This window comes from Coturnix japonica, chromosome 2, assembly GCF_001577835.2.
Source record: "Coturnix japonica isolate 7356 chromosome 2, Coturnix japonica 2.1, whole genome shotgun sequence".
NCBI classification, from domain to species: domain Eukaryota; kingdom Metazoa; phylum Chordata; class Aves; order Galliformes; family Phasianidae; genus Coturnix; species Coturnix japonica.
In genome coordinates this window covers 2293147-2315676 of record NC_029517.1, presented here as the reverse complement: position 1 = coordinate 2315676, position 22530 = coordinate 2293147, and the positions used below count along the sequence as shown (strand labels likewise).

Here is a 22530-nt window from a genome sequence, read left to right as displayed (position 1 = left end):
TCTTCAAACTCACAGTGGAGAAAAGAAAAGCATTAAATCTCTGGAAAATGAAGTGGACCCACCACATCAGTACTGCTACATTGAACTCTGCTCATACCTCTTATCTGCAGCTACTAGGGGTAAGGCTGTGTTTTGAATTCTTTCTTAATATATTTGCACAGGTTTTTGTGGTTTTTTTTTCTTTTTAAACAATATATCCAAATATATCCAAATAAGGCTTATCTCACAGATCTCTATAGGAGGGAAATAATTTGTTCAAGATAACAGGAACTAAACAGGTGTGATTTGCTTCCAAAGCATAAGTCATTCTACATATAGGAAGATGTCTAGACCTTGCTTGGGGACACCAAGCAGAGCCAGCAAAAAGCATAAACACAAAAGGAAGAACATATGGAACTATGGTATGTGGAGGGGAGAGGAGGGAAATAGGTTATTTTCACCAGAAGCAGCAGCATGGGAAGTAGGCACAGTATCAGGAAGGGAAGAGATGAATGAAAAGAGTCATTATTCAGCTCAGAAAGAGATGGCTCCAGCTCCCTAGATGCTGTAGAAGACTCTATGTCCATAAACCAAGTGATGCTAAGGAAGTACCCTTTTTCAAATCAGGCTGCAATAAAGACACTTCTTGGCACAACAGCATATCCATCTTCTTCTAAATGACATTAGGATGGTGTTGGGCTCAACGATTCTTATTGGTCCCTTTCAACTCGGGTTATTCTGTGAATGCTCTCCCCAACCTTCCCCAGAGAAGGGTTTACTCCTGGGACTAGTCCATGAGCAACATGAGAGCGGGCAAATTTGGACTGTCACAGATAACCTGCATTTTGCCCACAGATTATAAACAGATATTTATAGCTTTCTCTCCTACCAAAATCATTTACACTTTAACTTTAAATGGCTGACGTATAACCACCCCTTAAAATAAGCAGCTAGAACAGAGTCTGTTTTACAGATCTGCCTCCTGTCGAGGTACTGCTGAGAAATGCCCTTCACTGGGGCATCTATGGTTTCTAAAAAAATAAAAACCTCTCCCTCAGCCCATTATGGCATCTGCCTACATTATGGCCTTATGACAGCAGAGGACTGGCTCCAAGCCATTTCCTGACCATCCAGTTCTTAATTATTTGGCTACATGAGTCCTGCTGAGCACCATGTACAAATGTGCAATAGGTCATGGACTCAGAGTTGGGGTCTGGCCCAATCCTGATATTACAGAGACATTTTTAGAAAGATGCTATGCATAATACGGCCTTCAGCAAAGCCTGGCCAGTGGTCACACTTCATTGCTGTGACAGCCAAGACCTTTTCAAATGCAATCCAATAATACACAGTAGCATTCAAACAAGTGGTGGGTTACAGAGAGAGATGTGTTACTGCTTATAGTGCTCAGCTGGGCTGGCTTGGTTAGGGGCTTGTCACGCTTTGCGTGCCAAAGCGTCTAGCCAACTCTGTAAGAAATCCCACAATGTTAGACAAGAGCGTACAGAACACATTTCAACACCAAGAAAAAAAAAAAAAAAAGAAAAAAAACCCCAACAAAACAGCAATCCTCACCCATGTTTTCCCTCATATAAAGTCACGTTGCACTGGTTGTCCAGAAGTGAGAGCTGAGCTCATGTGAAACAAAGCTCCTATACCTGATTTCACGCCCAGGCCATCAGCAAAATGGGCAACATTGCTGAGATAGTTGCAGCAGGGTTACACACTGCATTCATTCATCTTGGTCAGGCTTTTCTCAACCCTCTCACCACTCCCAGCACTCATGTGCATCTGCTCCACCTGGAAGTGTAGAGATGGGAAAGCAAGCAACCAGCAAGACTTGGCTCAACTGGTACCCGCAGCCCATGGCTGGACTTAGAGCTGGTTGAACAAGGCACAAACATGAAATGAAGGGTGGGAACTCAAACACAAGGTTATTCTTGTCCAAAGACACCTCTCCAAAGCTTACTGGGAGAGCTGACACTCAAGGCACGAGTACCAACAGGTACCCAAGACACTCACATAGGGCTGGCAAACATGGCACAATATGTGTTGGAAATCCACATTTCAACGGATGAGCTTGAGACCCTCAAGTAGGAATAGGCATGTAGGTTTAGGCACATTGGTTTAGACATCTGAATCACAAAATCCAGACAGGGTTGACCTCACCAGGGCAGACATCTGGCCTACATGTGAGAAACATCCCTCAACTCCCACCTGATCCACTGGAGCCAAGGCAGGCAGGGCAGCCTAAAAGGCAGCAGAGACCTTCTTGTGCTCAGCTGAACATCCCTCCAGGTTCCCATGGCTGTGCTGAGCACATCTCTGCTCACTAACACGAGCTTTGGAACGCTGCTCTCAGGGAAGCACATAAACTTAGATATGAGAATGTGTGAGCAGAATCTCATCCTCAGAGTATAATTCAGGTGTCTTAAAATTTGCATCTAAGCTTACGTTAGGCACTGTAAAACATTGTATTTTGCTACCAGCTGCCTCTCCAGATAAATCTGCCAGGGCATCTCAAATTTTACTAGGTGCATATACTTAGGAAAGTCTTTGGACTTAAATAGCAATGAACAAATCCCTTATTGAATCAGTCTATTGTTTTGTTTTTCCTGACCCACTCCTAGCTCTTTGTTGACTAGTGGCTGGAAGAACTTGGGTGTCATGCACTGATGGACCCAAGAATAAAAAGTTTTCATTGTCTCTATTCTCATGAACACACCAGCTCACAAAATCCAGCATGTGGATTTTCATATGGCCACTGTGCAAGTGTGGTGCATCCCAACCATCCCATAAAGCTTCTCCATGAAGGGCAGGGAAGGGCTCAAGAATGTTACGAGGCAGTTATAGTGAAAATCCTTGAAAAGTATCTTCCCCAGACTGCCTCCTCTGCTGCTGTCAGTCACAATGCAGCTCCTCAAGGCCACGTGTGATGGAGAACTGCTGCCTACAGGCCCCTCGCCACCCACCAGACAAGATGAATCTTGGCAAAGCCTTTCTATGTCCTATCTCATTCCCCAGCTTCCAAAGACTCTTCACTTCTTGTTGAGCAGTCCTATCAGAGACACTTATATCCAGCTTCTACTTACAGGACACTTGGACCTTGTGAAATGCCATCACTTTGCTCACAGCAACACTGGAAAAGGTGTTCCCATCTGGGCACTGGGACAGGTGGGTAAATGTTTACATCATGCTTTCAAAGGGATTTCCAGGCTAGAATAACTTCACAGAATCACAGAAAGGTCTGGGTTGAAAGGGACCACAATGACCATCCAGTTCCAACCTCCTGCTGTGTGCAGGGCCATCAACCACCAGACCAGGCTGCCCAGAGCCACATCCAACATGGCCTTGAATGCCTCCAGGGATGGGGCACCCACAGCCTCCTTGGGCAACCTGTTCCAGTGCGTCACCACCCTCTGGGTGAAAAACTTCCTCCTCATATCCAACCTGAACCTCCCATTTCTCAGTTAATTCACCTTTGCTACCAAAAAAATCTAGGATGCAGAAGGGAGAAAAAGACTAACACAAGCTTTGTGACACAGCTGAGTGGGCCTGGTGGTGATGGGTTGATGGTTAGATGAGATTATCATAGTGGTGTTTTCCAACTGTAATGATTCTATGAATCAAGGTAGCTCCTCTTCTCTGTTTGAGGCAGTCACACAGTTCAAGGCCTGATCTGCCTCCATCCTACAGAGACGTGAGCCTCTCCTACAGCACACATGGCATCTCCACTTATTAAATAACCATGTTTCATCTATACAATGCTGAGCAGCCGTGCCCATGCTTCTATCTTGTCACATGCATGTATTAGTTTAATTCCAAAGTGCCAAACATTTCATGCTATGTCTTAAACACCACGGCAACCGCACATTAGCAGAGTCACAGTAGCTCAGAAAGGAGGAACAACACCCTGGGACATTTAAATCCTTATCGTATTATAAGCTCTAGAAATATTCCACTATAAAAATGAACTCAAATAAATACAACCAGTGGGACAGGATAGCATCACACATTGAAATTATGTCCTCCCACTCTGAGCAACCACCTGCTCTGGTAGTCTCACAAATAGGATGCCAGTTTGCGAGGAAAATAAAGCTCTGTAAGCAAATCAGTTTGTTTGACTTGGGAACAAAAACCCCCATTGATCTCGTCGTGAGAATAGCAAATACCGACAAAAGCACAACGAAGAAAACAATTATGATACAGCAAGACTGGACTGTCTTTATTGGTGCTTGTTGCTCTGAGGAAATTAGATAGCACTGCAGGACCGCCTGCCCAAATGCCTTTATAAGAGCCATAGGGAAAAGGGATCACAGCAGAGCATTGCTATGCAACACGTAATCCTTCCTCACAACAATGGTTTGCTGCGAAGCTCAGACTAAGTGCCCCTGTAATGATCGGTCTCAGACATGCTGCAACACACAATTTCTCAGTGTTTTAGCTGAAACGCTGAGGACAGATTGCCATTCATTCCCAGCTGGGTCACGGGGCTCAGGCAGTGGTTTTCAGACAACTCTCGTCTGGGCAGCAGCAGCGCGAAGCCGGGACGTGGCCGTGGGAATTCCTGGGTTAGAGCCGCGTCATGGCTGGGCTGCGGCTGTGGGGCTCCAACCCATTCGCCATGGTTTGGGGGAGAGGAGGGAAATGATGAACCTCTGTGGGGTTACAGCGCACCCAGGGAAAAGCCTGCCCTCCGACAGCACTTTGAGGTGCCTCCATCCTCGACATACGTATCCTCCTTCAATTTAAATAGGATTAGTTATTGTCTCGGCTCAAATATTGGTGTTTGTTTTGGACCACAGCCACCATCCCCATTTCTTCACAGTGCCCAGACCACTCAAAGACTTGTCGCTTTGCACTGGTGTTACCAGTACAAGAGTTTCACAGATTACTAGCATACTTTCTTTCTTTTCCTTTCCTCTTTTTTTTCTTCCTTCCTCTTCTTTCTCCTTTTATCTTCTTTCTGAGCCTGTCCTCAAGCTGCTTTTCCAGAATTTGTGTCCCTTACCACTACTCTTCTGACTCCAGTGTTAGTGAAATACCATTTAAAACACAAACGCATAAGAAACATACAATAACATATAACTCTACTTCAACTTTAGCATTTTAATTCTCTCCCCTACTGTATTCTTATCTCACCTACTGAGAAAGTTCTGCATAAACAACCAACTACTATTGCTTATGGAATACAGCAAATACTTTCCTACAGTGTGTTGGTCCTGAAGCCTCAGGAAGACTTTGGCTGAGCCAATCTCTACCTGAAAGAATCATAGAATGGCCTGGGTTGAATAGCATTGAACCACAATGCTCATCCAGTCTCAACCCCCTGCTGTGTGCAGGGTCACCAACCAGCAGCCCAGGCTGCCCAGAGCCACATCCAGCCTGGCCTTGAATGCCTGCAGGGATGGGGCATCCACAGCCATACTGGTGCCATCCCTCCAAACTGCACCATCTGTATAAAACAGGAGTTGGTCTCAGAGAGATTATTTGCTAGCTTTGGTTTGTACCTCACTTAAAGCATAATGCAAAATTCAGCTCTGCAAATGCATCCCTGAAAAAACTATATAAAGGATGCATTTTATGTCCTTTTGTTGTTGTTATTTTGTTGTTGTTGTTTTAATGTACCAGCTGTGTTAGTATGTTGAGATGGATTTGCTTCATCAAAAAGAGCAATTATAACACTATTTTTGAGGGTACCGGAAAACTGTGAGATTACAATTGAAAGTACCTGCTCAGCAAACTCCAGAAGCTGACTGGAATCATGCTTTCCAGTGGGAACCGTACAAGATAGAGTTGGAGGTGCATGCAAACACTTTCTCTGCAACAGGAGACCAGGGTGGCAGGCAACACTTCTGTGTGACCTTTAGTGAGTCACTTAATCTTTCTGGGTCTCACTTTCCCCTCTGTAAAATGGACATATAGCAATGAAGAGGGTGGTGCTCTCTGATAACACGTTATGTAATACTTCATGAAGTTCCTCAGACAGATGATAGCAGAGCAAACATCTACCTGATATAGAGAGTCTATCTCCAGAGCAGGAGGCACGCTCAGCCCTTGATGCCCCTGCCAGCACTAAAGGGGAAAAGCCATTCCTTGCATGGACTTCCAAAACAAGCAAGCCAACAGCAAAGAAAAGTCCATGCACCCCCCCACCAACCTCTGCAGAAAATCCTATGTGGTTTTGGAGTTGCAGGCATAACAAGTCTCAGGACAGGTCTGAAGCCCTGCAGCAACAAAGGCGACAAGGATGCTTCCAAAACACACAGACTGAAACATGCAGGTCAGTATTATGTGAAAACAATTAAGGAAACTTCATGAAGGGAAAGAAATTTAAAGGGAGATATTGCCCAAAGTGAGACTTTTAGGGAGGAATTTTCTTGTTCCCCTTTTCCATCCTCGCATAGTTTTGCATTGAACACTCTCAGATCCCAAGAAGCCTTCGGTTAAACCCCTGACTTCAGGGTTCTGAGGGCAAAGGCTTGCTTGTGTCCCTCCTTCTGAAAGGATAAAGGAAAAAGGGAATGAGAACATGACAATTTCCCTGCCCCCCCCCCCCAACACTCAGATAATAGCAGCCGCCTTTAATAGCGCCCCTTGGATCTGCAAGACATGCTTGACCAGACATACCTCTGGAAGAGGTCAGCACTCCTGGGATTAAGAAACTTAGCAACGCTCCAGAGAGGGAGTTGGAAAGTCATGTTTAATGATACTTTGCTGAGAAACTGGGCAAATTTAATTAAAACATCACTTACTCAAGCCCAGTGGAACTAATTGAGTGCTCTAATATTCCAACTTTTCATTAATGGGTTACAAAAGAGGGCTGCACTTGTGTGTACAAGGGGGAGAAGAAGGGGAGGATATACAGATGAAGAGAGAGCCTCAGCTTCGTTTAATATAACCAAGAGACTTCACTGCTGGCAGCGGAGAATTAATGCAGTTGACTTCTCTCCCCTCCATCACCCCCAACCCCTTTACACATACACTCCGCTCCCCCCAGCACACATCCTCTCCACCCAAGACCTCTCGGAAAGAATAGCTGAATGAGTGAGAGTAGATTTTGCAAAGGAAGGGAAATTGCTTTTTTAATAAGTGGTCTATTCAGTGCTCCTACTTTTCAATAAAGAGAAGGCTGGAGAAGTCTCGGTCTAATTACCTCATCCTTGCGCTAGACAAGCTCGCCCTTTCATTAGCACTTGAGGTCATATCATATAACTTTGTAAGCCATCATGGGCACAACATGTTCAGTGATTATTTCATTGGTGGTGGCAAAATTATGGCTGGCCCATCAAGGTTGTTAAAAACAGAAGTAAAATAATAATTAAATGAGAACTTCTACCAAGAGACACTAAAACTAGGCGGGATAGGATAATGTCACCCTTCCAGAAAGATGCAAATTGTTTGCTAGTGTGACACCATGGAGAAACTGCCGTCTCAACCAGGAGGGAATAGTGTTTGTTGCCAAATAAATCTATTAAGCACAAGTCTCTCTCTCTTTTTTTTTTTTCTGGGTCTCAAGGGACTATTTATACAATTTGTCATAGTTGGGAGTAATTAGATGGGAAGGATTGTATGTTGCTACGAATCACTAAGAGACCACCAAGCTTGTGCTATATCTTTGATAGATATTCCTCCACCACCATCAAAAACACATAGCCCCATACATATGCTGTACCTACAACAGCGTGGGCAGGCACTGCAGCAAGCCCTGTAGATAAATACTGGAAAAGAAAGTTTCCTTATCCATGCCCAACATAAGCCCAAACAGTCTAGAGCACAGAAAAGGTTTCAGTTCATGCCTGCATGGTTTCATTAGCAGACATAAAATCTGAGGTTTGGTTTAAGGAAGAACAGTGGGTGCTGAGCAGAAACTCACAAGTGCTTGTCTCTGTCTTGTGCTCCAGCATCAGCTTCCTAAATAACCTGGGAAAAGGCACTCTGTGCTTCAGTTCCTGCTCAAAACAACCGAAATCATCCTTTCATTTCTCATGGAGATGCTTAACACATTAGAGGCTGGATGGCCATCTTTCTTATTAAACTGGCACTCTGTTCCAAAAGGGCTCAAAGCAAAGTTATCTACACTTCTATATGGCTTTGGATTCACATAAAATCAAAAGAATATGATGTATCACCCAAATGAACAAACTAGTTTACTTCAAAGTATTTTAGGCTTATTTTAGTCATTAGATTTGTATCTCCAGATATGCAAGAGTTGGAAAGTCTGTAAGAACGAAGTCAGCTGATGGGCAGCTTCATTGGAGAAAGAAGAGTTGAGAACAGATGTTGAGTTTCATATTTAACTCAGTGTCTTCATCAAGGAAAATGTCAATAATTCATCCTAGTACTGCATGCTGGACAACTCTCAACTCCCATCCCAACTCCAAACATCTCTGATTGTCATCTCAATGACACCACATTGTGCCAATGCTTTAGATCCACATATCTTGACTACACAGACATATGTTCTCCTGATCACTAGCCACCACCATCATAAAAACTTCTTCCTGAAAGTGAAATTCCCTAGTTCTTTGCCTGGCTTCTCAGTGCTGCTGTGGGTTGCTTGGCTTGCCTCTCAACCACACTAAGGTACAACTACCCTAGAAATGTAAGCAGAAATCATTTCAATCATTTCAAGTGCCACTGCAAATAGGCAAAGCAAAGCCGTCAGACAGCAATACCAGCTCAACAGCACGGCGTGGGTGGACAAAAATAGGAATGCTGGATCACTGACCTGCAGCAAAGGTCTTCGACTTGGATCACCATGAGGGCTCTCAGTGTCTGGACAACCGTCACAACTGTTACTCAGCTGTTTAGCTGCAGATATTACACTAGTGCTTAGAAGCCACTGCCAAAGACCAGGGCCTGACTGTGCCAAGTAAAGTGGAGGCAGAGGATGCAAGAGACTCCCTGACATCTCCCATTGCCCTGGGACCTAACTACCAGTGGGATCAGGAAGAAAGCTCAGGCATCATGGGGAGATTCCCTCCCTTAAGCTCATCCTTGGAGTCTTAAAAACACATAGAGAGCGGAGAGCAGAGCTGACAACCAGGTACGACTAAACCAAAATCCAAGACTGAGTCTCGGCTCCACATGGGCAGCCCGCCTACAGTACTGGGATGGAGAACACTGGGAGTTAGGTCAAATCCCTTGGGCAAATTCATCAGTCCCAGCAGTGCTGGAGGGGAGAGGTATATGGTTTATAAAAGCATTCCAATGGCACCTAAACCTGCAGTTGTGTGGTTTCTGATGAGACTGTATTACATGAATCTGGAAAAGGAGTAGAGCATAGACATCTCACAGCTCTCTACAGTGTGAAATCACAGCCCTTGTGGACCACTTTCCCCATATTCTGTTCCAGTTGCTACACAGCCAAGTCCAAAGTGTCTGTCCTATAGGATATGCCCTCAGAAACAATTGAATTCACGGATTAAAACAGATTTCATCATTCCTCAGAGCCTGTTTCACACGCCAAAGAGCTGCAACAGGAGTTCAGAGTTACTGAGCCTCTTAATCCAGAGGCAGAAAAGCTGTCAGCCAAAGCCAGACACCAAGTAAATCCAGGATATTTCTAACCCTGATCTCAGCGCTGTCTGGGAGCATCTGGTGGTGGGGACAGGGGGAGACTTTTAGCTGGCCAGCACGTACTGATAGCATTCTCCAGTGCCCCAACTCCATTGAGAGGAATGGCATTTTATGCATACACACAGGAACAACTGAGCTGGGGTGGTGATTCCTAGAATGCACAACTGGCTGGGCAGCATTTGCCTGGGAAACTGGAGACCTAGGTCCCCATCCCAGCCTCAGCCCTCCATCCAATCACACGGACAATAACAAGGCTTGAAGACTATTTATAGCCTTACAGTATGTTCCTCTATGAGGTCGACGCAATGAAACACTGATCCTAAGCACCTGTGCTGGCCAATCTGAGCGATTTTCATGTGCAAGCAGCTCTAGGCTAGGTACGTCCGAGTAACTGATGGGAGAAGATGGAAAGCCCCTTCCTTTTCCACCTCTTGGGATGAGACAGAACACAGTTTGTCCTTTCCATCACTCAGGGCAAAGCATCATGGGGATGAGTGTGGGTTAAAAGAGCAGAAAGCCCTACAGCATAAAGACAGGAGGAAAGAAACAAAACAAACCAGATTGCACACCTGGGTTTTCTCAGCTGCAAACACAGCATCTCTGGGTGGGAGGCCAAAGGGATTTTTAGGACTGAAATCACTCAAGAGAGGAAGAGCTCTGCCCTGGGCCCCACCAAATACTTGCCTACCCAGTTTTAAAGGAACTTGGCTATGGAGATGCTATGCCATCCATGATCTACAGCACAGCTTCAAAGAAAGCATCTCTCCATCTCCCTCGGCAGTGCTGCACAGTAAATCCTTTCATGTCCATCATAACTTGTACAAGTCTAGATGACCTGTCTTGCCATCCCCTTCTAAGATCCACCTCTCCCTATGGAAAGCCAGCAGTCTTTCCCTTCATCTCATGTTTTCCAGACCTGGAAAGTTCCTTTTCTTTTCCTGTGGTCTCTCTCCAATCACTTGGCACAACTCTAGAAGCACAGCGATCAAAATAGGGCATAGACCTAATCAGACTTCATACCTCATGGAGTAGGAAGGCTCCACGCATTTTGCATCCAACATATCTCCCCACCAACCCTACAGCACCCTAAATCCTGTCACCATGACAACCTCACACCCATCCACGAGTGCAGGCCTTGCACCTCTACGACTCACCTTCATGCCCACAAGGTTATTGTGGAAATCCACCCTGGCTCGCAGGTCCTTGTTGGGCTTCCTCCCCAAGAACTCCTTGACAAACTTGTTGCTGTATTTCAGGTTGTCACCACAGCCACCCCATTGCCAGGCTTCACGATTCTCCAGGTCCGGGGCCTCGTCGCAGGTACAGCGCTCCATCCGGCCTGCACTGCATGCTTTGGCCATAGCATGTGTCAGCCCTGCAGAGGAAATGGCGTAGAGGAAGGCTGTCTCCTTGAAACCTGGAAGGAGAAAGGAAGCTGTTATAATTGTGGCTGGGACAACAAAAGAACCAAGAAACTAAGGCATTATGAAAATTACAAAGAGAAGGTTTGAGCAATGTCATGCTCTACACGTATCATCGGTGGTAGTCTTGTGTGATAGACCAAGACCTTGTTCTATCACTATTAAACCATGTAAAATTTCAGTTCCCCTCCTGCTTATAAGCTCCCTCCGAGTTTGGGAAAGCCTCACTGAGGTCTCCCCAGAGTCTTCTCGTCTTCAAGCTAAACAAGCCCAATTTCCTCAATCTTTCCTCATAGCAAAGGTTCTCCAGCCCTCTGAGCATCTTCCTAGCCCTCCTTTGGACCTGCTCCAATAGCTCTGCATCTTTCCTGTGCTGGGAGCCCTGTGCCTGGACACAGTATTCCAGATGGGGCCTCATAAGGGCAAAGAGTGGGACAAATGAGGTGGCAGAAACCAGGATTACGAACAAAACCACACCAAACACGCAGTTATATGGTTGTCACTCCGCAGTCTCTGCTTGAAAACAGGAAGAGGTGAGAAAGATACGAACAGGCCATGATGGTGTCATCATCATGGTATGGCAGTACTGCTACTAAGAGGTCATCAAATGGAAGGAACCTAGCACAGATTTCCAGTTTGATGGCTGGGGTAGAAATCATAAAGGCTTCCCTCTCCCCCCAGAAAAAACAAAATCACCAGGATATAATCAGGTCCAACAAAATTGTTAACAAAAGGCACATAAGGGCTGGAAAGCACTTAGTTATCAGCCTGTCACTCAAGGTAACACCTCACAGACTTGAAGAAGCAATTGGACCTCAAACTTTTCACTTACAACCCTTTTCCTACACCTCCATGCTCACTTGCAACAGCATCTGCCTCCCCCCAGTGGGTAAACTGAGGCCAAAAGAGACCCATGATTTCAATACAAATGATAAAAGACAGAAATAAAAGAGCAAACATGCCAGTATTTATAGATCCTCATTCTCCGTCTATGGAAGCAGTAAACAACTACATATTTGAGATGCAATTCCAGAACAGCTTTGGATCCAACTCAAGAAATCCCCCACTCAAAAATAACACAAGTGGATGGTGACAGTAGTGGATATATCTGTAAACTAGTGTGTCAACCAAGGACAAGCAGAGACACTGCCAGGTCATTTTTGGAACTGGTCCTTAGGAGGATCACGATAGTCCAAGTGGGCTCATGGGGCACTATCCTGACCCACCCCCAGAGCCTGCCTTCCCATAGCACACAGCTGGGTGCACAGAGTAGACCTTCAGCAGAAGAAAGAAGAAAAGCCAGTCTTGGAGAAAAAGGTTTGGTCCTGTTTTGGCTCAAAACACACTGTGTTAGGAATTGTCCAACCCTTCTACTGTTCACCAGGAAAGAAAGAGCAGAAACCCTTTCCTCTCAGGGAGGAGTGAAATAAAGAAGACTGAAATAAAACAGGATTGACTCCAGACTTGCTGAGGACACAGAAAAGAGTAGTTATCATTGGAAAAGCGAATGTGTTTTTTTCTCCCATTCGTTTTCCCCCTTGAAGTTACACCACATCCTTCAGCACACCAGAAACATCTTCAGCATCATAAACTGTGTCAAGTGAGGGTGGCTAAGGAATTCTTTATTTAATTCAAGCCACAAAAACCTGTGTATTTGAGGACCACCAAACTCTGGGCAGGAAACACCATCTCAGCAGCTCCTGTGTTGTATTGGCTGATTCAGCTTTTCCTCAGCTAGATGCTAGGAATGCTAAAGAGTGATGCTACCGAGCCTCCAAGTTGTAGAACTGCCCTCTTTCCACTACTACTACTCCTCATGCTGCAAAACGGAGAGGTATCAGCTTGCTAACAGAAAGTCCTTGATGGAGCAGTGCAAAGAGCCAGGCGTTGAGAGCCTGAGCTGCTGTAATTAGCAGCAAAGAGCCAAGCGTTGGCCTGGGTTAGCAGCTAACACAGACCCACAATCCGCACCAAGGCCTCCCCAGTTGGGAGCATTGACCGTGCAACCTGCCACCACACTGCATACTGGGTTTGACACAGAGCCAGGCTTCCCTCTGCCAATCCCCTCATCAGCCTCAGCTCTCCTCCTCCCCTTCTCCATCACCAAAAGCCCACAGATGCCCAGTGCCCATCAGCGCGGGTATCATCTCGCCCACAGGCAGCTCAGGCAGCTCCCAAGCGAGTCCATGTGACATTTGGCTCTGGCCAGATTTAAAGCCATCTCCGCCGTGCACTATTTGATTGCACCGAGATATGCTGTAACAAGATAATGAGCTTTAAATCAATGCAGGCATTCTGGTGTATCGACAGCCTGCCATCCGCAGCTATCCCCTTTCAGCCATTTCCAAAATCGTTTGCGAGTATCCAAACAGGATAACGAGTCCCTTGAACAATCTCCTGTTATTTTAAGAAACGGGCCGCATCAGCCCAAACTGCAAACCAGCAGCTGGGCTGCGCTGGGGACCAAGAGGAACAATGGAGGGAGAAAGTTTTCTTAAGTGAAATATTTGTGGTTGTGTTGTTTTTTTCCTTTATTTTTCTCTCTACAAAGTTCTGGAGCAGAAAAAAGAAAAAACACAAAAAACATTCCCCCGCTGATATATTGGAATAGTTGTGTCATAGTGCGTTATAGCCATACCCCTTTGCCCTGGGGGTATCGCTCGTTGTAATGCTGAACCAGGAACCAGCAGCTCCTGGAGAGGAGGAGAAAGATTTACAGGGCTGAGAGCTGTGCTGTGGGAGCAACACCTGAAGGATTTACAGCATCGGTGGTGGGCTGAGATGCTGCAGGGGCATAAAGCATGGAAGAATGAGACAGCAGGCAGAGCTCTGCAACTCTCAGTGCCAGTATTAATTAAATGGGGTCCTGACAAGGGGCTGGGATAGTTCTCAGCAGTGTTTTCCAGCAGCAAGATTTCAGGCTGCTCTGGAATACCCCTTCCCCTCGCTCGGGGCACATCTGAAGGAGCAAGCTGTGGCCTCCAGGTGTCAGCATGAGAAAGTGCTTGAGTTTCCCAAGGCGCCACTAATCCAGGGACTCCTCTGGCATGCAGAGATATTTTTAAATGTCTTGCAGCTCTGGCTGCACCTCTTGGGTTTCATAAGGACGCTCCTTGTTTCCACTGCAGTCGGTGACAGTGCATTAGTTGAACCCCAGTGCTTCTGGATGGCTCTTTCCCATTCCTTAGGGAACGAGGGAGCACTGCAGAGCTCCAAATTCATCTTTGAGCATGTCAGACTCTGGGTCTCTAGGTCCAGTCACTGAGGGTGAGACTTTCTGGGAGTCACCAAAGCCCTTGAGTTCCAGGGAAGCCACCTATGAAGTGGGTCTTCTGCATCGTTAGCTTCAGTCCAGTAATAAGAACTAGATTTTGGCAGAAGAATTGGAACCTGATGATCTTCGAGGCTCCTTCCAATCCAAGCTATTCTATGATTCCGTTTTATGATTTCATTGAGAGGCTGCAGGAGAGCTAGGCTACACAAGGCAGTGCAAAGGAAACAGACAGAGCACACCACTTGCTAATACTCCTCCTCAGCTTCTGGTCATCTCCACCTGAGCTGGAAGCAATGTGAGCATCACTCTCTGCTCACAGCCAGGGAGCTTTTGCCCAGGTAGAGCAGAGCAGAAGCACTGAGTTTTTGCCTTGCATCATGACCCCACCGCCACCATTTTGTCTCTTTTCCCTTACCAAAGTATTTTCCCAATTTCTTGCTTGAAAGACTGCCATAATAAATTGGAAAAAAAAAAAAATTAAATAGTTTTAAAAAAAAATAATTAAAAACAAAACAAAAGACGACACAGCTTTGGGAACTTCAATCTCTTCTCCTACAGCAATGGCTCAGCTTCCAGCAGCAGTGAGGAGCATGCAGAGCTTCTAGCTGCAGACATATGGACAAACATCTCCAGCCTCCACACAGAGGAGCTGTAGACAGTGATCACAGCCACCGAATGCACACTGTGCATCTCCACAGATGAGCTAAGCCTGGCTTTGTCTTTACCTTCCACAAGGGTTGGGCTTGTTTAGTTTGGAGAAGAGAAGACTCCAGGGGGATCTCATTGCAGCCTTCTAGAACTTGAAGCGAGCTTATAAGCAGGAGGAGAACTGAAATTTTACATGGTTTAATAGCAATAGCACAAAGGGGAATGAACTTAAACTAAAAGGGGAGAGATTCAGGCTACATGTTCAGAAGAAACTGTTTACTCAGAGGTAGGGAGGCCCTGGCACTGCTGCCTAGAGAGGGTGTGGGTGCCCCATCCCTGGAGGTGCTCAAGGCCAGGTTGGACAGGTGCTGGACAGCCTGAGCATGTGGGACATGCCTGACCCATGGCAGAGGGTTTGCAGCTGGGTGATCTTTCAGGTCCCTTCCAACTCAATCCATCATATGATTTTATGAAGCTCTTTTTAGAGCCCTGAGGTGACCACCTTCCAATGGCACAGGGATGATCGTTGTGCAAAATGGCATGGAAGCCCAGCACAGGAGGTACCAGCAGCCCCAAGCAAATTCTCATCCCACTCACCTCTCTTTAGCAAGCTGGCCCGGTAGCGGCCCTCCAGGGTGCAATTCCAACGCTCAAAGCGAAACTGGTACTGGCACTCCAGTGCACTCATGCTGATGGCCTCCATCAGGGTCTCTGCCACACCGGGGTCCCGCCGGCACATCCTGCGCTGCTTCTTCTCCAGCTTCAGGCGGTCACAGACTTTGTAGTGGGCTTTGACAGCGGCTTCCTCCATTTCTGAAGTCAGAGGGAGGATGGTCAGGGGTTCGTTGCCCGTCAGCCTGCAGAGGAACAGAGGGTAAGAATGAGCTGAGCAACCCACTGGGATACGCTGGGAGAGAAGAGACTGTACAGCAAGGCTCTCTGCAGTGTGTGCGCAACTGGGAAGTAAGAAGCAATACTTGGATTTATTTTCTCCACGGAGCTTGTTTGGATGGAAGACCTTGGCAATTGCCACGTCTGTCAAACTCAAAATTGCCAAAGGACAGTTCATTTAAAACTGAAATAGGGAAAAAATTACAGAAGGTACATAAGTGCATGAATTCAGGAAACTAGCGAGAAGGCAAGAACACTGCAGCTACTCTCCTGTGCTCTAAAAAAGAAAATAGTCATTTCAGGGCATCAAGCAGAGCCAGAACCAGCTTGGGAAGGTGACTTGTGCCACCAGACCCCAGGAGACACGCCAAGAGAGCAAGTACAGCCACTCCACCCTAAGCAGAAGAACAGGAGAGATCTCTACACAAAATCCAGCCACAGACTGAGACTCGCAAGCAGAACACACTTTGAGAGATGACGATGCCAAAAGGTTTTAACAAGGAAGAATGAGCTCAACACCTACAAAATGACCTGAAGAAATCAAGAAAGACGTGTCCTTCTCTTCTCCCCTGCACAAGGTCCTTGACTGCAAATGCGGAACAAAAGAAGCTAGCGTACTGTTCCTGGTGTCAAGTGACGAGCTGCTGGAAAAGGACCAGGCTGGCATCAACCCCGGGGAGCAGCAAGGCTGCAGGAACATCTGCTGGGCTCAGCAGTGGGCTGCTGGCTGCGCTGTCTGCCCCCCACTCTCCTGGCTCTGCCCTATTCCGGCCAGGTGCCAGTGCACGCAGTCAACAGGGAAAGCTACAAAAGGTTTCTGAAGAACCTTAAAGACACATTTCCCCAGCCAAAATGGAAGGAAGAATTACTTAAAGCCAGAATTAAAACTTGCTTGAATGCACTGCAGCCCTGTGCAGATGAGCATGCACAGTGAGCACAGGTCAAGACCTACCAGGAGAAACAAGGTGGCAGGCATGAGAGTGGGGGACATACTCATCACCTTCACCAAACACTGAGTGACTGTGAAAGGGCTTAAAAACCCTCAGGAACAGCAGCTTGATGTTCCTTTTCCAATGAGGAATCATCTGTAATTAATGGGATGCATCCTGCCGGTAAGGTGATCCCATAAGGCACGCGCCTACGGCATCTTAATTCCCAAACCTCCCATACACAACTGGCACAAAAGCCTGACCTGAGCCGCAGCCAAGCAACATGTAGTAGAGCTGACAATTGTTCCTGATCATTTAATCAAGACAGATAAATCATCAAATCAAGATAGAAGCAAAAAAATGAAGAGTCAAAGTGATCTGTGGGAAAGACGACAAGGGAGTGTGACCTATGCAAGTTTCACCCAAAAAAGGGTTTTTTTCCCCCCAGAAAATCTGTTCCTAAAAAGATGAAGACACTGACAAATATTAACCCTCACATTTTTGCTCTGCACTGTAGGGACTTGGGCTTGACAACTGCCCAAGGACTTGGTACATCACCTGGCCCTGATGGCCTCATTAACCACTTATGTTTATGGGAAAGGTGGGTCAATCCAAGCTTTGCAGTAGTAAATATCTGTAACAAAATCTCCAGAACATTCATTCCTGGCCCTCATTAATACTTTTTCCCCCAAAGGTTCAATCCTACAAGCTTTCCTAGTTGGTGCAAGGGATATACTTAGCTGGCAAAGAGAAGAGAGGAAGGCATAACCCATTTTCCACCTCTCTTTCACCTTTCCTAATGAGCTGGTACTAGTCAGCAAAATGTCCTGCAAAAGCAACAGGTATCATGTAGAAGTCAGGGGGAGTGATACAGGAACTGATCCAAGGTTTCTACAGAGCAACCAGCTATTTGGTGCCCCTGCACATCCCTCCCATTCAATATTTGCCTTTGAGATACTTAAAGTCATGGATTTCTTACAATCATATGATGGCTGGGGTTGGAAGAGACCTGATAGATCATCCAAGTTCCAACTCCCCTGCCATGGGCAGGGTTGCTCCCCATCAGATCATGCTGCCAACCTGGCCTTGGGCACCTCCAGGGATGGGGCAGCCACAGCTCTCTGAGCAGCACTGTCAGGGGTCCCAACAAGGGTCAGCCAAATAACAAAACAAAATAGAAAACCTGGGACAAGGAGAAGGTAGAAAACAGGATCCATCGTGCTGCACAAAACTAGAGGACAGGCCTCTGGCTCCTGCTCTTGATGTGCAGGTGGAAAGCCATGGAAAACAATAGGAAATGGAAACATTAAATGGGACATTGCTGACAATATGCCATTTTCACTGCCATGTGCAGAGGTTTAGACAAAAGTTCATCAGCTTTCATAACCAGGACATGCAGGCAACACCATATAAGCTGCAAACACTGGATCAGCATCTCCACTTCCAGATTCCTACTTCTCCCTTGCCTGGGAAAACAATACAGAGACACCACACCAACATGATGAAAAGCACAGCACTTTTCCCACCTCCTCAGACCGCTTCCTGACCCAGCTCTGCACTGAGAAGCACGTTATCTTCAGTCCATCACAGAAAAGGGACATCAAGAACCAAATGGGTGAGAAACAAGCCACGCATCAGTAATAAACAAGCACAGGCAGAACTGGTGGCCCCACCTGAAACACTGCTCAAAGCTGCCACTGCATACAAAGGTTCCCCTTTGTAATCCCATAAAGCCCTTTTATGCAACCTAGGCTGAGTGAGGTCCCGTAAGGCAACGGTGTCAGAGTTGGATGCTATCTCAGCTCCTCACAAAGGCCGGGCTGTTCCTTCCAGGAAAATCTTTCAGGATGGGGGGAAAAAGGGGCTATTTATCTATTTAATATATTTTTTTATTGCTCATCTTCTAACAACTTCTTCTGTTGTTAGAAAGATTGACAGCACTCTATTGCACTGTTCTGGATTGAGAAGGCTGAGCATCAGACGAAGGTGTGTTTGTCCCCCAGGAACATAGAGAGAGACCAAACAGCTTGTTGCTCACAGCTCAGGAAGCTTTAACTCTGTGCAAGTTAACTGTGGTCTCCATGAGGGCTGCAGGGCCAAGGGACGCAGTTTATGCCTCAGATTTTATCCTCTTTTTCTGTACACCTCACCTACCTCGTTGCCCAGTCCCACCTCACTCAGCTCAGGGTAAACACTCCTGACATCACTCTCCTTCCGAATTCCTTCCAGTTCAATCCCTCACTGGTTTGAAGTCGGGAAAGTTTATTACCCCCAGCAGTAAGCAGCAAGAACTACTGGGTTTGCACTAATACAACTGGTGGCATCGATATGCTTTGGTCATACATTCTATGTAGCAATCCGGACTCACTGCCCTTCCACAGGCATCCTATTTTCAGTTCATTTTGGAAAGCTTTTTGTTGCACCAGCTTATTCTTTTATACGTATCCCTGTATTTTATCTTACGTTATGGGGTCTTTCCTAGTGAGAATTGAGGGAGACAAGTCAGAGACATAGAGCCTGCACAGATCTGCGAGATCACTCATATTTTTGACACACTCAAGAGTTTCCTCTGCAATTGCCGCCAGCAACATGAGCCAAGGTGAGCTGCGAGGAAACGCCTCTGCTATACCCGCCTGGAATGACAGCCCTGCTGAAATATTACATTCCTCCCCTGCAGCTTCTTTCTCTGCCAGGAGATTTATCTTCAGTACATCTGTACAAGACCCCGGTTGATTTTAATTTCAGTTCTTCCTTGAATGCTTTTCCTGCGGTAATGCATCTCTTCCGATCCTTGTTCTACTCTTTCTATCACCTCTTTCTTTCCTTCTAACAATAAAGAAGTAGGTTTTGAGAAGCTGAGAAGTCGCATGCACTAACCCTCTTCACTTGCAATACCAAAAATAACGACTCTACAACACAAGGAGCCAGACTGAGTTATGCAGGAATCCAAGCACATACTATTGCTTCTTCTACCCACCAGCCTACAAACCCCCATTTTCTCTCCCACTATCATTATTCCAAGCTACAACAAAGCTTTCCTGAATTGGCCTACCATACTCCCCTGCATCCCACAAAAGCCAATGGTTACTTGAAGTGCAACAGGTCAGAAGTCCAGGCAAACTGGAAATAGTTGATGATCGGAGGATCAACTCTTTAGTCAAATATCTCATTCTAGCCTGTGGGCATCTGTTGCTTTTTTTGCAGTTCCACAGGTGCCACCATCATGCCCACACCATAACTCAACATTTTCCTATGCACTGAAGTCAGAGCTAAGCATTTCTGCTGCAACATACAGCGCTCACCTGGGTTCAGACATTCACATCTACTGCCACCTTGCCTTTAGATTACAGAATCCAAAGCTGTACACGTTAGTTTCAGAATCCACTGCAATTCTCCAAGCTACAACATCAAAGATTTCCTACATTGGTTGAAGTACACACACACAGAAATCCCATATCCAAGGGAACCCCTTCAAAAAAAAAACAACTGCACAAGGCATCCTTCTTGGATCTAAGGATTTTTCAGCTGCTACACCTCAGAATGAATTAAATTCCATCACAGCTGGAAGTGTGTAATGTTGGTAATTGTCTGCGTGTGTAATAAGCAGCAACACATGTCATCAGCAACAGAGCTCTGCAGCCTCTCTGTGTGGAGATGGAAGCAGCCAGCCCCTATGCTTGAGGTCCTGGCAAGTAAAGCACAGGAGAAAACACTTCCAGGTGCCTGGTTCTCCTTCTGAACACAGGAATTCAGACAATAAAGAGGAGACAAACTACAGAACAAAGAGAATTTCCAATCCAATAAATCCTGCTTCCTAGAGAAGGAGGCATAAGTCTCCACACATAAAGTCTGCTTAGATTGTCTGGACCAATCTACACAGTGAGAATGTTCTCTCTGGGCTCTCTTGCCTTCCTGGATAAGGGGATGGAGGTGCAGACCTACTACACACACCTGCCAGGCTCTCAGGGCCTATCAAGAGTCATTCCCAGCATCCAGGCAAATGACTGAACAGCTGCTTCTCCAATAAAGCATTTGCTGCTGTAAATCTCCAGCTCTTCCTGCCCAGCACAGCCCTCCTGAATGCTTCTAGCACTTGCAGCAACCACTCTTTGATCCCAAAAATCATTAAGCTCTTTTCAGACCCAGCTGTTACCACAGAAATTATTTACGTCTGAGTTTCCCATTTTTGCTTCAGCTGAAGTTCACACAGAAGTCAGAGGACTTCACCCAGGCTTCTGAACGCAGCAGTCCAAGCAAGAGGAAACCTCAACAGGGTAGATGTCCTAGCTGAGGAAAGAGCTGGACCCTAACCCTAAGTTCTCGTTGAGATTCTTCTGTGAATGAGGTAAAACAGGGGTGATTGCTTCCCAGACGCAGAATGCTTTGCTATGCATATAAATAATTTTTTACATGTAACTTCATGCCAAATCATGCCTTGCAGCTTCTCCTGCACAAATGAGCCTCCCCCCAGAATAAATAAATTTGATGCGTGGCATACGAAGGTCTAGCTAATGAAGGCAATGTTCAATGAATACGTGACTCCATTCAGAAACGAAGCTGTGGAGGGCTGGGGATGCTATGGCACATTCCTTCAACAGCCCATGGGACCAAGGTGCCATGAGGAATAGCTATTTTTGCACTGTGGTGACCAGAAACACCACAAGCAAATACTTCAGCTGCAGCATTTCCCACTCATGCGAGGCAGAAAGGCCATACAAGTTCTGAATGACAGCATTCCCCTGAAGGAAGGAAGAGCTGCCTTCCCTTCTCCCTCCCTTTCCCCAGCAAGGAGGGCACAGGCAATCACACAGAAACCCAAGAGCAGAGAAAGGAACCAAGCTTTGCTCTTCCAACCCACAGTGGTGTGCCTGAACCACAAGGCCGCAATACCCCAACCCTTCTTCCCCCTCCCTACAACAAACCTCATTCAGGAAGTTTCCAGTCCTTGCAATTTTATTTTTGGCAAGTAGCAGAGCTGAGATTCACCAGGACAGAGATGACAGAGAGAGAAGGCTCAGTCCAGGACCAGCCCTAAGAGCCTCTGCAATATTTGGGTCTTTATTGATGATCTGGACCAGGAGAACTGAGTGCACCCTTAGTAAGTCTGCAGATGACACCAAGGTGGGAGGAAGTGTTGATCTGCCCAAGAGAAGAAGGCCCTTCAGAGTGATCTGGACAGGCTAAAGCCAATTGTATGAGCTTCAGCATGACCAAGTGTTAGATCCTGCACTTTGGTCCCAACAGCCTCATGCAATGCTGCAGGCTTGGGGCGGAACAGCTGGAAAGCTGTGCAGAGAAAAAGGATCTGAGGGCACTGGCTGACAGACAGCTGGCTGAACGTGAGCCAGCAGCATGCCCAGGTGGCCAAGAAGGCCAGCAGCATCCTGGCTTGTGTCAGCAATAGCAGAGCCAGCAGGAGCAGGTGATCATCCCTCTGTTCTGGCACTGGTGAGACTGTGCATCAAGTGCTGTGTTCAGTATTCAGCCTCTTATTGCAAGACACTGAAGGCCTGGAGTGTGTCCATAGAAGGGCAACAGAGCTGTGAGGGTCTGGAGCACAAGTTTGACAGGAAGCAGCTGAGGTTGTTCAGTCAGAAGATAAAGCTCAGGGGAGACCTTACTGCTCCCTACAGTGACCTGAAAGGAGGGTGCAGCAAGATGGGGGTAGGTATTGTATCACTGATAGCTGAGAAAAGACAAGAGGTGATGGCCTCAAGTTGCACGAGGGAAAATTCAGGTTGAACACTGAGAATAATTCCTTCTCAGAAAGAGCAATAAAGCAGAGTGGAAGAGTCACCATCCCTGG

The 22530-nt window shown here is 46.4% G+C and overlaps 1 protein-coding gene across 1 annotated transcript in view; it reads right to left on the bottom strand.

Annotated features, from left to right (window-relative positions):
- WNT9A (Wnt family member 9A) overlaps positions 1-22530 on the bottom strand; it is a 53392-nt gene that overhangs the window by 7881 nt on the left and 22981 nt on the right. Inside the window, exons 2-3 of the mRNA XM_015852987.1 lie at positions 15502-15761; positions 10716-10978 (exon numbers count right to left, since the gene is read on the bottom strand). Of these exons, the coding sequence (XP_015708473.1) occupies positions 10716-10978; positions 15502-15761 (523 nt within the window). The remainder of the gene's footprint in view (positions 1-10715; positions 10979-15501; positions 15762-22530) is intronic.